Source organism: Lissotriton helveticus, chromosome 7 (genome assembly GCF_964261635.1).
Source record: "Lissotriton helveticus chromosome 7, aLisHel1.1, whole genome shotgun sequence".
Lineage (NCBI taxonomy): Eukaryota > Metazoa > Chordata > Amphibia > Caudata > Salamandridae > Lissotriton > Lissotriton helveticus.
The window spans coordinates 55489511-55505362 of NC_136068.1; the positions used below are offsets into that span (position 1 = coordinate 55489511).

Consider the following 15852-nt stretch of genomic DNA (forward strand, 5'->3'; position numbering starts at 1 on the left):
CCTCGGCCCTTCACTTCCGGCCGGATAGCACTGCAGGCAAAGCCGGTGCGGCCACGATGCCAGTGGCCCGCAGGCAGGCACGTCTTCAAGGGGCTGATGCCGGTGTCAGAGCAACACCGGAGTTTCGGCGGGGGATGCCGCTTGGAGTCTCCCCGCTAAAGCAGTCGCCAGAGCAGCAAATAAAACGGATCAGTGCAAGGATAGTGAGATGGGGTCCCGTTCACCACGGAGCTCCTCTGCTAAGCAGCCATTACAGTCGGCTGCTAGCCACGCCCCCCCACTTGTTTCTTGTGCCTTTCTGCCCTCTGTTCCACTTCGTTTTTCCCTCGTTTTTTGTGCCTTTCTGCCCTCTGTTCCACTCTTTTTTGTGCCCTTCTGCCCTCTGTTCCTCTCGTTTTTTGTGCCTTTCTGCCCTCTGTTCCACTCGTTTTTTGTGCCTTTCTGCCCTCTGTTCCACTTGTTTTTCCCTCGATTTGTGTGCCCTTCTGCCCTCTGTTCCACTTGTTTCTTGTTCCTTTCTGCCCTCTGTTCCACTTTGTTTTTCCCTCGTTTTTTGTGCCCTTCTGCCCACAGTTCCACTTGTTTCTTGTGCCTTTCCGCCCTCTGTTCCACTTCGTTTTTCCCTCGTTTTTTGTGCCTTTCTGCCCTCTGTTACACTCGTTTTTGTGCCCTTCTGCCCTCTGTTCCTCTAGTTTTTTCGGCCTTTCTGCCCTCTATTCCACTCGTTTTTTTGTGCCCTTCTGCCCTCTGTTCCACTCGTTTTTTGTGCCTTTCTGACATCTGTTCAACTTGTTTTTTGTGCCTTTCTGCCCTCTGTTCCACTCGTTTTTTGTGCCTTTCTGCCCTCTGTGCTCAACTCGTTTTTCCCTAAATTTTTGTGCCTTTCTACCGTCTGTGCCACTCAATTTTCCCTTGTTTTTGTGCCTTTCTGCCCTCTATTCCACTCGTTTTTTGTGCCTGTCTGCCCTCTGTTCCACTCATTTTTTGTGCGTTTCTGCTCTCTGTTCCACTAGTTTTTCCCTCGTTTTTTGTGCCCTTCTGCCCTCTGTTCGACTCGTTTCTTGTGCCTTTCTGCCCTCTGTTCCACTTTGTTTTTCCCTCGTTTTTTGTGCCTTTCTGCCCTCTGTTCCCCTCGTTTTTTGTGCCCTTCTGCCCTCTGTTCCACTCGTTTTTTGTGCCTGTCTGCCCTCTGTTCCACTTGTTTTTTGTGCCTTTCTGCCCTCTGTTCCACTTGCTTTTCCCTTGTTTTTTGTGCCCTTCTGCCCTTTGTTCCACTCGTTTCTTGTGCCTTTCTGCCCTCTGTTCCACTCGTTTTTTGTGCCCTTCTGCCCTCTGTTCCACTCGTTTTTTTGTGCCTTTCTGCTCTCTGTTCCACTTGTTTCCCCTTGTTTTTTGTGTCCTTCTGCCCTCTGTTCCACTCATTTTTTGTGCCTGTCTACCCTCTGTTCCACTCATTTTTTGTGCCTTTCTGCCCTCTGTTCCACTCGTTTTTTTGTGCCCTTCTGCCTTCTGTGTCACAGCTCTTGTGTGCTGTGAGGATGCATGGGCGTTGAATTTTTCACTACGACAGACACTCGAGTCCTGCAGACCCCCTGGGAATGTCTCACGGACCCCTGGGGGTCCGCGGACCACAGTTTGGGAAACGCTGTTCTACATGACTGGTGATGGCTTAGAAAGCAGAGGCTGTTTGTGCCAGTGTTCAGCATCGGCGGTTTCTCCGCTAAGGCAGTGGAGCGTCGCCCTATTGGAAAAATAAAATGATAATAACACCATGTTATTATTGTTTTATTTTTCTGTACTGGCTCTGTTTAGGGGTAGGGCGGGGTTGGGGTGCCGACAGAGCAGGGGGAGGAGTGGTGGGTACTTTCAGCTTGGCCAGTCGTCTTGGGCCGGTCAAACAGTCCTGCGCACTTAGCATTTCTCCACTCGGGTGTATTGCACAGCAGTGTACTGACCATGCGCAGCCTCCCACTCCCTGTCTAAGCAGCAAACCATGCTGCTCAGACCAATCACGATGCTGCTGTCATGCTGGTGACAGCAGCATCATGATTGGCATAGGGGAGAATGGGAGCTTCTGTGCTTCCTGTTCCCTGCATTGACCGAAGAGGACGGAGGAGACGCGGCGGCTGGCAGCCTCCCCACCTCTAAAGCCCCGTAGCAGCCGCTACTGTTGTTCAGTATGCAGATCACTGCTTCCACCTTCATTTTTTTCATATGGACATCTATTAAAACTAGTTTTCCCCCTTTTTTTCCAGGCACAGTTCAGGAAGAAGAGTCCATCTCATCAATATGGGCAGCGGAACCCTGTCTACTCAGATGGCATCAAGGCCCTCTATAAGTTATACTCACTGGGGAAAAGCTATGTGAAGATCCAGCCACCTCAAGAGCCACTGTTGTGCGAGCAGGAGTATCCCATGGAGGTGGAGTACAGCGTTCACGCGGGAGACATCCTTGGAGATTCCGGCAGCCTAAATCTCTACCACTATGTAAGGAACATTCACTGTGTCTCTTCTTAGAAACCAGACCAATTCATGTACCCCAATATTACAGATTGCCCTTTTATATAAATAGAAAGTCATACAGGCCTGCAGAGCTTAAACTAACACAAGCCAAACAGGCTTGGGGGGGATACAGATACAACTCAGGAGCAAACCTACCATTGGTGCAGCAGGTACAGTGGCACCAGGTCCCATTGAACAGGATAATTGCTGTACTTTACTACCCCACAAGCTGTCATAGGGGCCATTTTACTTGTATGCATTGGGGCCCATGATATTCTTGCTAGGCTATTGATACAACTCCTTCCATACTGCACAGTAACTCAAATCATACCCAAACCAAGAGTAAGAGGGGATTCTTTGCAGGATTTGCAGTAACACCAGTCTGTAAGACACATGGAATAAGGAGGGTTCTCTGCAGATCTTGTTGCATCAACCCCCCATATAGGAAGATGAGGGAGCGTATAGTAAAATAAGTCATACAGGCAGATGGGGTCAGGTGGGGTTGTCTATGGAGCTTGAAGTAACAAAAGTGAAATAGGCAAAACGATTGTAAAAGTTATTTCCTAAGACCTGACCAGAGTCACATAGACACAAGGAAAAGGCCCCCTGTGCAGAACTGTAGTAGCAGGAGTCATGCACTGTCAAGAGGGTGAGGGGGAATACAATTTATAATAATCCAAGTCCCACAGGCTCAGCAAGTGAATGGACCATTTACACAAAGCTTGCAGTAACTCAAGTCATAAAGTTGCAAGGGGGGAGAGGGGCTTTCTATAGAACTCACAATTCAAGTCACAACAGCACATTAAGTGAAATGGAAGTTCCAAGAGAGCTCTGAGTAACACAAGACATACAGACACAAGATGAGAAAAGGGCACTGCAGAGAATGCAGTAACACAATACAGGCTCAAGAAACAGGCTCCCTGCTGACCTTGTTCAACTACTTGTCATATGTAACAAGGGGACAGGGAGGGCTCTTTGCAGAGCTTTAATTCATACAGGCACACAGAGTGAAAGGTGGGTTACAGCAGAGCTTGTAGTAACACGAGTCATACAGGCACGAGGAGTGAGGCATGGATTACTGCAGAGCTTGAGGCATGGATTACTGCAGAGCTTGTAGTAACACAAGTCATACAGGCACAAGGATTGAGGCATGGATTACTGCAGGGCTTGTAGTAACACAAGTCATACAGGCACAGGGAGTGAGGCATGGATTACTGCAGAGCTTGTAGTAACACAAGTCATACAGGCACAAGGAGTGAGGCATGGATTACTGCCGAGCTTGCAGTAACACCAGTCATACAGGCACAAGGAGTGAGGCATAGATTACTGCAGAGCTTGTAGTAACACGAGTCATACAGGCACAAGGATTGAGGCATGGATTACTGCAGGGCTTGTAGTAACACAAGTCATACAGGCACAGGGAGTGAGACATGGATTACTGCAGAGCTTGTAGTAACACAAGTCATACAGGCACAAGGAGTGAGGCATGGATTACTGCCGAGCTTGCAGTAACACCAGTCATACAGGCACAAGGAGTGAGGCATGGATTACTGCAGAGCTTGTAGTAACACAAGTCATACAGGCACAAGGAGTGAGGCATGGATTACTGCAGAGCTTGTAGTAACACAAGTCACACAGGCACAAGGCGTGAGGCATGGATTACTGCCGAGCTTGCAGTAACACCAGTCATACAGGCACAAGGAGTGAGGCATGGATTACTGCAGAGCTTGTAGTAACACAAGTCATACAGGCACAAGGAGTGAGGCATGGATTACTGCAGAGCTTGTAGTAACACAAGCCATACAAGCACAAGGGGTGAGGCATGGATTACTGCAGCGCTTGTAGTAACACAAGTCATACAGGCACAAGGAGTGAGGCATGGATTACTGCAGAGCTTGTAGTAACACAAGTCACACAGGCACAAGGCGTGAGGCATGGATTACTGCCGAGCTTGCATTAACACCAGTCATACAGGCACAAGGAGTGAGGCATGGATTACTACAGAGCTTGTAGTAACACAAGTCAAACAGGCACAAGGCGTGAGGCATGGATTACTGCAGAGCTTGTAGTAACACAAGTCACACAGGCACAAGGCGTGAGGCATGGATTACTGCCGAGCTTGCAGTAACACCAGTCATACAGGCACAAGGAGTGAGGCATGGATTACGGCAGAGCTTGTAGTAACACCAGTCACAGAGGCACATGGAGCGAGGCATGGATTACTGCAGAGCTTGTAGTAACAGAAATCATACAGGCACTCGACGTGAGGCATGGATTACTGCAGAGCTTGTAGTAACTGAAATCATACAGGCACGAGGTGTGAGGTATGGATTACTGCAGAGCTTGTAGTAACACAAGTCAAACAGGCACAAGGAGTGAAACATGGATTACTGCAGAGCTTGTAGTAACACAAATCATACAGGCACAAGGTGTGAAGCATGGATTACTGCAGAGCTTGTAGTAACACAAGTCAAACAGGCACAAGGAGTGAGGCATGGATTACTGCAGATCATGTAGTAACACAAGTCATACAGGCACAAGGAGTGAGGCATGGATTACTGCAGAGCTTGTAGTAACACAAGTCATACAGGCACAAGGAGTGAGGCATGGATTACTGCCGAGCTTGTAGTAACACAAGTCATACAGGCACAAGGTGTGAGGCATGGATTACTGCAGAGCTTGTAGTAACACAAGTCAAACAGGCACAAGGAGTGAGGCATGGATTACTGCAGATCATGTAGTAACACAAGTCACACAGGCACAAGGAGTGAGGCATGGATTACTGCAGAGCTTGTAGTAACACAAGTCATACAGGCACAAGGAGTGAGGCATGGATTACTGCAGAGCTTGTAGTAACAGAAATCATACAGGCACAAGGTGTGAGGCATGGATTACTGCAGAGCTTGTAGTTACACAAGTCATACAGGCACAGGGAGTGAGGCATGGATTACTGCAGGGCTTGTAGTAACACAGGTCATACAGGCACAAGGCGTGAGGCATGGATTACTGCCGAGCTTGTAGTAACACCAGTCATACAGGCACAAGGAGTGAGGCATGGATTACTGCAGAGCTTGTAGTAACACAAGTCATACAGGCACAAGGAGTGAGGCATGGATTACTGCAGAGCTTGTAGTAACACAAGCCATACAAGCACAAGGGGTGAGGCATGGATTACTGCAGCGCTTGTAGTAACACAAGTGATACAGGCACAAGGAGTGAGGCATGGATTACTGCAGAGCTTGTAGTAACACAAGTCACACAGGCACAAGGCGTGAGGCATGGATTACTGCCGAGCTTGCATTAACACCAGTCATACAGGCACAAGGAGTGAGGCATGGATTACTGCAGAGCTTGTAGTAACACAAGTCAAACAGGCACAAGGCGTGAGGCATGGATTACTGCAGAGCTTGTAGTAACACAAGTCACACAGGCACAAGGCGTGAGGCATGGATTACTGCCGAGCTTGCAGTAACACCAGTCATACAGGCACAAGGAGTGAGGCATGGATTACTGCAGAGCTTGTAGTAACAGAAATCATACAGGCACGAGGTGTGAGGTATGGATTACTGCAGAGCTTGTAGTAACACAAGTCAAACAGGCACAAGGAGTGAAACATGGATTACTGCAGAGCTTGTAGTAACACAAGTCATACAGGCACAAGGTGTGAGGCATGGATTACTGCAGAGCTTGTAGTAACACAAGTCAAACAGGCACAAGGAGTGAGGCATGGATTACTGCAGATCATGTAGTAACACAAGTCATACAGGCACAAGGAGTGAGGCATGGATTACTGCAGAGCTTGTAGTAACACAAGTCATACAGGCACAAGGAGTGAGGCATGGATTACTGCCGAGCTTGTAGTAACACAAGTCATACAGGCACAAGGTGTGAGGCATGGATTACTGCAGAGCTTGTAGTAACACAAGTCAAACAGGCACAAGGAGTGAGGCATGGATTACTGCAGATCATGTAGTAACACAAGTCATACAGGCACAAGGAGTGAGGCATGGATTACTGCAGAGCTTGTAGTAACACAAGTCATACAGGCACAAGGAGTGAGGCATGGATTACTGCAGAGCTTGTAGTAACATAAATCATACAGGCACAAGGTGTGAGGCATGGATTACTGCAGAGCTTGTAGTTACACAAGCCATACAGGCACAGGGAGTGAGGCATGGATTACTGCAGGGCTTGTAGTAACACAGGTCATACAGGCACAAGGCGTGAGGCATGGATTACTGCAGAGCTTGTAGTAACACAGGTCATGCAGGCACAAGGAGTGAGGCATGGATTACTGCAGAACTTGTAGTAACACAGGTCATACATGCACCCGACGTGAGGCATGGATTACTGCACAGCTTGTAGTAACACAGGTCACGCAGGCACAAGGAGTGAGGCATGGATTACTGCAGGGCTTGTAACACAAGTCATACAGGCACAAGGAGTGAGGCATGGATTACTGCAGAGCTTGTAGTAACACAGGTCATACAGGCACAAGGCGTGAGGCATAGATTACTGCAGAGCTTGTAGTAACACAGGTCATGCAGGCACAAGGAGTGAGGCATGGATTACTGCAGAACTTGTTGTAACACAGGTCATACAGGCACCCGACGTGAGGCATGGATTACTGCACAGCTTGTAGTAACACAAGTCATACAGGCACAAGGAGTGAGGCATGGATTACTGCAGAGCTTGTAGTAACACAGGTCATGCAGGCACAAGGAGTGAGGCATGGATTACTGCAGGGCTTGTAACACAAGTCATACAGGCACAAGGAGTGAGGCATGGATTACTGCAGAGCTTGTAGTAACACAGGTCATGCAGGCACAAGGAGTGAGGCATGGATTACTGCAGAACTTGTAGTAACACAGGTCACACAGGCTCAAGGAGTGAGGCATGGATTACTGCAGAGTTTGTAGTAACACAGGTCATGCAGGCACAAGGAGTGAGGCATGGATTACTGCAGAACTTGTAGTAACACAAGTCATACAGGCACAAGGCGTGAGGCATGGATTACTGCAGAACTTGTAGTAACACAAGTCATACAGGCACATGGAGTGAGGCATGGATTACTGCAGAGCTTGTAGTAACACAAGTCATACAGGCACAAGGCGTGAGGCATGGATTACTGCAGGGCTTGTAGTAACACAAGTCATACAGGCACAAGGCGTGAGGCATGGATTACTGCAGAGCTTGCAGTAACACCAGTCATACAGGCACAAGGAGTGAGGCATGGATTACTGCAGAGCTTGTAGTAACACGAGTCATACAGGCACAAGGATTGAGGCATGGATTACTGCAGGGCTTGTAGTAACACAAGTCAAACAGGCACAGGGAGTGAGGCATGGATTACTGCAGAGCTTGTAGTAACACAAGTCAAACAGGCACAAGGAGTGAGGCATGGATTACTGCAGAGCTTGTAGTAACACAAGTCATACAGGCACAAGGAGTGAGGCATGGATTACTGCAGAGCTTGTAGTAACACAAGTCAAACAGGCACAGGGAGTGAGGCATGGATTACTGCAGAGCTTGTAGTAACACAGGTCATACAGGCACCAGGAGTGAGGCATGGATTACTGCAGAGCTTGTAGTAACACAAGTCAAACAGGCACAGGGAGTGAGGCATGGATTACTGCAGAGCTTGTAGTAACACAAGTCAAACAGGCACAGGGAGTGAGGCATGGATTACTGCAGAGCTTGTAGTAACACAGGTCATACAGGCACATGGAGTGAGGCATGGATTACTGCAGAGCTTGTAGTAACACAAGTCATACAGGCACAAGGCGTGAGGCATGGATTACTGCAGGGCTTGTAGTAACACAAGTCATACAGGCACAAGGAGTGAGGGGTGGATTACTGCAGAGCTTGTAGTAACACAAGTCATACAGGCACAAGGAGTGAGGCATGGATTACTGCAGAGCTTGTAGTAACACAGGTCATACAGGCACAAGGAGTGAGGCATAGATTACTGCAGAGCTTGCAGTAACACGAGTCATACAGGCACATGGAGTGAGGCATGGATTACTGCAGGGCTTGTAACACAAGTCATACAGGCACAAGGAGTGAGGCATGGATTACTGCAGAGCTTGTAGTAACACAAGTCATACAGGCACAGGGAGTGAGGCATGGATTACTGCAGAGCATGTAGTAACACAAGTCATACAGGTGCAAGGCGTGATGCGTGGATTACTGCAAAGCTTGTAGTAACACAAGTCATACAGTTGCAAGGAGTGAGGCATGGATTACTGCACAGCTTGTAGTAACCCAGGTCATACAGGCTCAAGTAGTGAGGCATGGATTACTGCAGAGCTTGTAGTAACACAAGTCATACAGGCACAGGGAGTGAGGCATGGATTACTGCAGAGCTTGTAGTAACACAAGTCAAACAGGCACAGGGAGTGAGGCATGGATTACTGCAGAGCTTGTAGTAACACAAGTCATAGAGGCACAAGGAGTGAGGCATGGATTACTGCAGAGCTTGTAGTAACACAAGTCAAACAGGCACAGGGAGTGCGGCTTGGATTACTGCAGAGCTTGTAGTAACACAAGTCATACAGGCACAAGGAGTGAGGGGTGGATTACTGCACAGCTTGTGGTAACACAGGTCATACAGGCTCAAGGAGTGAGGCATGGATTACTGCAGAGCTTGTAGTAACACAGGTCATACAGGCTCAAGGAGTGAGGCATGGATTACTGCAGAGCTTGCAGTAACACAAGTCAAACAGGCACAGGGAGAGAGGCATGGATTACTGCAGAGCTTGTAGTAACACAAATCAAACAGGCACAAGTCGTGAGGCATGGATTACTGCAGAGCTTGTAGTAACACAAGTCAAACAGGCACAGGGAGTGAGGCATGGATTACTGCAGAGCTTGTAGTAACACAAGTCAAACAGGCACAGGGAGTGCGGCTTGGATTACTGCAGAGCTTGTAGTAACACAAGTCAAACAGGCACAGGGAGTGAGGCATGGATTACTGCAGAGCTTGTAGTAACACAAGTCATACAGGCACAAGGAGTGAGGCATGGATTACTGCAGAGCTTGTAGTAACACAGGTCATACAGGCACAAGGCGTGAGGCATGGATTACTGCGGAGCTTGTAGTAACACAAGTCGTACAGGTACAAGGAGTGAGGCATGGATTACTGCAGAGATTGTAGTAACACAAGTCAAACAGGCACAGGTAGTGAGGCATGGATTACTGCAGAGCTTGTATTAACACAAGTCATACAGGCACAAGGAGTGAGGCATAGATTACGGCAGAGCTTGAAGTAACACCAGTCACAGAGGCACATGGAGTGAGGCATGGATTACTGCAGAGCTTGTAGTAACACAAGTCGTACAGGTACAAGGAGTGAGGCATGGATTACTGCAGAGCTTGTAGTAACACAAGTCGTACAGGTACAAGGAGTGAGGCATGGATTACTGGAGAGCTTGTAGTAACACAAGTCAAACAGGCACAGGGAGTGAGGCATGGATTACTGCAGAGCTTGTAGTAACACAAGTCGTACAGGTACAAGGAGTGAGGCATGGATTACTGCAGAGCTTGTAGTAACACAACTCAAACAGGCACAGGGAGTGAGGCATGGATTACTGCAGTGCTTGTAGTAACACAAGTCATACAGGCACAAGGAGTGAGGCCTGGATTACTGCAGAGCTTGTAGTAACACAAGTCATACAGGCACAAGGAGTGAGGCATAGATTACTGCAGAGCATGTAGTAACACAAGTCGTACAGGTACAAGGAGTGAGGCATGGATTACTGCAGAGCTTGTAGTAACACAAGTCATACAGGCACAAGGTGTGAGGCATGGATTACTGCAGAGCTTGTAGTAACACAAGTCAAACAGGCACAAGGAGTGAGGCATGGATTACTGCAGATCATGTAGTAACACAAGTCATACAGGCACAAGGAGTGAGGCATGGATTACTGCAGAGCTTGTAGTAACACAAATCATACAGGCACAAGGAGTGAGGCATGGATTACTGCAGAGCTTGTAGTAACAGAAATCATACAGGCACAAGGTGTGAGGCATGGATTACTGCAGAGCTTGTAGTTACACAAGTCATACAGGCACAGGGAGTGAGGCATGGATTACTGCAGAGCTTGTAGTAACACAGGTCATATAGGCACAAGGCGTGAGGCATAGATTACTGCAGAGCTTGTAGTAACACAGGTCATGCAGGCACAAGGAGTGAGGCATGGATTACTGCAGAACTTGTAGTAACACAAGTCATACAGGCACAAGGAGTGAGGCATGGATTACTGCAGAACTTGTAGTAACACAGGTCATACATGCACCCGACGTGAGGCATGGATTACTGCACAGCTTGTAGTAACACAGGTCATGCAGGCACAAGGAGTGAGGCATGGATTACTGCAGGGCTTGTAACACAAGTCATACAGGCACAAGGAGTGAGGCATGGATTACTGCAGAGCTTGTAGTAACACAGGTCATACAGGCAGAAGGCGTGAGGCATAGATTACTGCAGAGCTTGTTGTAACACAGGTCATGCAGGCACAAGGAGTGAGGCATGGATTACTGCAGAACTTGTAGTAACACAGGTCATACAGGCACCCGACGTGAGGCATGGATTACTGCACAGCTTGTAGTAACACAAGTCATACAGGCACAAGGAGTGAGGCATGGATTACTGCAGCGCTTGTAGTAACAAAGGTCATGCAGGCACAAGGAGTGAGGGATGGATTACTGCAGGGTTTGTAACACAAGTCATACAGGCACAAGGAGTGAGGCATGGATTACTGCAGAGCTTGTAGTAACACAGGTCATGCAGGCACAAGGAGTGAGGCATGGATTACTGCAGAACTTGTAGTAACACAGGTCATACAGGCTCAAGGAGTGAGGCATGGATTACTGCAGAGCTTGTAGTAACACAGGTCATGCAGGCACAAGGAGTGAGGCATGGATTACTGCAGAACTTGTAGTAACACAAGTCATACAGGCACAAGGCGTGAGGCATGGATTACTGCAGAACTTGTAGTAACACAAGTCATACAGGCACATGGAGTGAGGCATGGATTACTGCAGAGCTTGTAGTAACACAAGTCATACAGGCACAAGGCGTGAGGCATGGATTACTGCAGGGCTTGTAGTAACACAAGTCATACAGGCACAGGGAGTGAGGCATGGATTACTGCAGAGCTTGTAGTAACACAGGTCATACAGGCACATGGAGTGAGGCATGGATTACTGCAGAGCTTGTAGTAACACAAGTCATACAGGCACAAGGCGTGAGGCATGGATTACTGCAGGGCTTGTAGTAACACAAGTCATACAGGCACAAGGAGTGAGGGGTGGATTACTGCAGAGCTTGTAGTAACACAATTCATACAGGCACAAGGAGTGAGGCATGGATTACTGCAGAGCTTGTAGTAACACAGGTCATACAGGCACAAGGAGTGAGGCATAGATTACTGCAGAGCTTGTAGTAACACGAGTCATACAGGCACATGGAGTGAGGCATGGATTACTGCAGGGCTTGTAACACAAGTCATACAGGCACAAGGAGTGAGGCATGGATTACTGCAGAGCTTGTAGTAACACAAGTCATACAGGTACAAGGCGTGATGCGTGGATTACTGCAAAGCTTGTAGTAACACAAGTCATACAGGTGCAAGGAGTGAGGCATGGATTACTGCACAGCTTGTAGTAACACAGGTCATACAGGCTCAAGTAGTGAGGCATGGATTACTGCAGAGCTTGTAGTAACACAAGTCAAACAGGCACAGGGAGTGAGGCATGGATTACTGCAGAGCTTGTAGTAACACAAGTCATAGAGGCACAAGGAGTGAGGCATGGATTACTGCAGAGCTTGTAGTAACACAAGTCAAACCGGCACAGGGAGTGCGGCTTGGATTACTGCAGAGCTTGTAGTAACACAAGTCATACAGGCACAAGGAGTGAGGGGTGGATTACTGCACAGCTTGTGGTAACACAGGTCATACAGGCTCAAGGAGTGAGGCATGGATTACTGCAGAGCTTGTAGTAACACAGGTCATACAGGCTCAAGGAGTGAGGCATGGATTACTGCAGAGCTTGCAGTAACACAAGTCAAACAGGCACAGGGAGTGAGGCATGGATTACTGCAGAGCTTGTAGTAACACAAATCAAACAGGCACAAGTCGTGAGGCATGGATTACTGCAGAGCTTGTAGTAACACAAGTCAAACAGGCACAGGGAGTGCGGCTTGGATTACTGCAGAGCTTGTAGTAACACAAGTCAAACAGGCACAGGGAGTGAGGCATGGATTACTGCAGAGCTTGTAGTAACACAAGTCATACAGGCACAAGGAGTGAGGCATGGATTACTGCAGAGCTTGTAGTAACACAGGTCATACAGGCACAAGGCCTGAGGCATGGATTACTGCGGAGCTTGTAGTAACACAAGTCGTACAGGTACAAGGAGTGAGGCATGGATTACTGCAGAGCTTGTAGTAACACAAGTCAAACAGGCACAGGGAGTGAGGCATGGATTACTGCAGAGCTTGTAGTAACACAAGTCATACAGGCACAAGGAGTGAGGCATAGATTACGGCAGAGCTTGTAGTAACACCAGTCACAGAGGCACATGGAGTGAGGCATGGATTACTGCAGAGCTTGTAGTAACACAAGTCGTACAGGTACAAGGAGTGAGGCATGGATTACTGCAGAGCTTGTAGTAACACAAGTCGTACAGGTACAAGGAGTGAGGCATGGATTACTGGAGAGCTTGTAGTAACACAAGTCATACAGGCACAAGGAGTGAGGCATAGATTACGGCAGAGCTTGTAGTAACACCAGTCACAGAGGCACATGGAGTGAGGCATGGATTACTGCAGAGCTTGTAGTAACACAAGTCGTACAGGTACAAGGAGTGAGGCATGGATTACTGCAGAGCTTGTAGTAACACAAGTCGTACAGGTACAAGGAGTGAGGCATGGATTACTAGAGAGCTTGTAGTAACACAAGTCAAACAGGCACAGGGAGTGAGGCATGGATTACTGCAGAGCTTGTAGTAACACAAGTCGTACAGGTAGAAGGAGTGAGGCATGGATTACTGCAGAGTTTGTAGTAACACAAGTCAAACAGGTACAGGGAGTGAGGCATGGATTACTGCAGAGCTTGTAGTAACACAAGTCATACAGGCAAAAGGAGTGAGGCCTGGATTACTGCAGAGCTTGTAGTAACACAAGTCATACAGGCACAAGGAGTGAGGCATAGAATACTGCAGAGCATGTAGTAACACAAGTCGTACAGGTACAAGGAGTGAGGCATAGATTACTGCAGAGCATGTAGTAACACAAGTCGTACAGGTACAAGGAGTGAGGCATGGATTACTGCAGAGCTTGTAGTAACACAAGTCAAACAGGCACAGGGAGTGAGGCATGGATTACTGCAGAGCTTGTAGTAACACAGGTCATACAGGCACATGGAGTGAGGCATGGATTACTGCAGAGCTTGTAGTAACACAAGTCATACAGGCACAAGGCGTGAGGCATGGATTACTGCAGGGCTTGTAGTAACACAAGTCATACAGGCACAAGGAGTGAGGGGTGGATTACTGCAGAGCTTGTAGTAACACAATTCATACAGGCACAAGGAGTGAGGCATGGATTACTGCAGAGCTTGTAGTAACACAGGTCATACAGGCACAAGGAGTGAGGCATAGATTACTGCAGAGCTTGTAGTAACACGAGTCATACAGGCACATGGAGTGAGGCATGGATTACTGCAGGGCTTGTAACACAAGTCATACAGGCACAAGGAGTGAGGCATGGATTACTGCAGAGCTTGTAGTAACACAAGTCATACAGGTGCAAGGCGTGATGCGTGGATTACTGCAAAGCTTGTAGTAACACAAGTCATACAGGTGCAAGGAGTGAGGCATGGATTACTGCACAGCTTGTAGTAACACAGGTCATACAGGCTCAAGTAGTGAGGCATGGATTACTGCAGAGCTTGTAGTAACACAAGTCATACAGGCACAGGGAGTGAGGCATGGATTACTGCAGAGCTTGTAGTAACACAAGTCAAACAGGCACAGGGAGTGAGGCATGGATTACTGCAGAGCTTGTAGTAACACAAGTCATAGAGGCACAAGGAGTGAGGCATGGATTACTGCAGAGCTTGTAGTAACACAAGTCAAACAGGCACAGGGAGTGCGGCTTGGATTACTGCAGAGCTTGTAGTAACACAAGTCATACAGGCACAAGGAGTGAGGGGTGGATTACTGCACAGCTTGTGGTAACACAGGTCATACAGGCTCAAGGAGTGAGGCATGGATTACTGCAGAGCTTGTAGTAACACAGGTTATACAGGCTCAAGGAGTGAGGCATGGATTACTGCAGAGCTTGCAGTAACACAAGTCAAACAGGCACAGGGAGTGAGGCATGGATTACTGCAGAGCTTGTAGTAACACAAATCAAACAGGCACAAGTCGTGAGGCATGGATTACTGCAGAGCTTGTAGTAACACAAGTCAAACAGGCACAGGGAGTGAGGCATGGATTACTGCAGAGCTTGTAGTAACACAAGTCAAACAGGCACAGGGAGTGCGGCTTGGATTACTGCAGAGCTTGTAGTAACACAAGTCAAACAGGCACAGGGAGTGAGGCATGGATTACTGCAGAGCTTGTAGTAACACAAGTCATACAGGCACAAGGAGTGAGGCATGGATTACTGCAGAGCTTGTAGTAACACAGGTCATACAGGCACAAGGCGTGAGGCATGGATTACTGCGGAGCTTGTAGTAACACAAGTCGTACAGGTACAAGGAGTGAGGCATGGATTACTGCAGAGCTTGTAGTAACACAAGTCAAACAGGCACAGGGAGTGAGGCATGGATTACTGCAGAGCTTGTAGTAACACAAGTCATACAGGCACAAGGAGTGAGGCATAGATTACGGCAGAGCTTGTAGTAACACCAGTCACAGAGGCACATGGAGTGAGGCATGGATTACTGCAGAGCTTGTAGTAACACAAGTCGTACAGGTACAAGGAGTGAGGCATGGATTACTGCAGAGCTTGTAGTAACACAAGTCGTACAGGTACAAGGAGTGAGGCATGGATTACTGGAGAGCTTGTAGTAACACAAGTCATACAGGCACAAGGAGTGAGGCATAGATTACGGCAGAGCTTGTAGTAACACCAGTCACAGAGGCACATGGAGTGAGGCATGGATTACTGCAGAGCTTGTAGTAACACAAGTCGTACAGGTACAAGGAGTGAGGCATGGATTACTGCAGAGCTTGTAGTAACACAAGTCGTACAGGTACAAGGAGTGAGGCATGGATTACTAGAGAGCTTGTAGTAACACAAGTCAAACAGGCACAGGGAGTGAGGCATGGATTACTGCAG

General features: G+C 48.0%; 1 protein-coding gene across 1 annotated transcript in view; it reads left to right on the forward strand.

Annotated features, from left to right (window-relative positions):
• LOC144768023 (alpha-2-macroglobulin-like protein 1) overlaps nucleotides 1-15852 on the forward strand; it is a 304226-nt gene that overhangs the window by 113560 nt on the left and 174814 nt on the right. The window contains exon 12 of the mRNA XM_078651421.1: nucleotides 2256-2486. Coding sequence (XP_078507547.1) covers nucleotides 2256-2486 — 231 coding nt within the window. The remainder of the gene's footprint in view (nucleotides 1-2255; nucleotides 2487-15852) is intronic.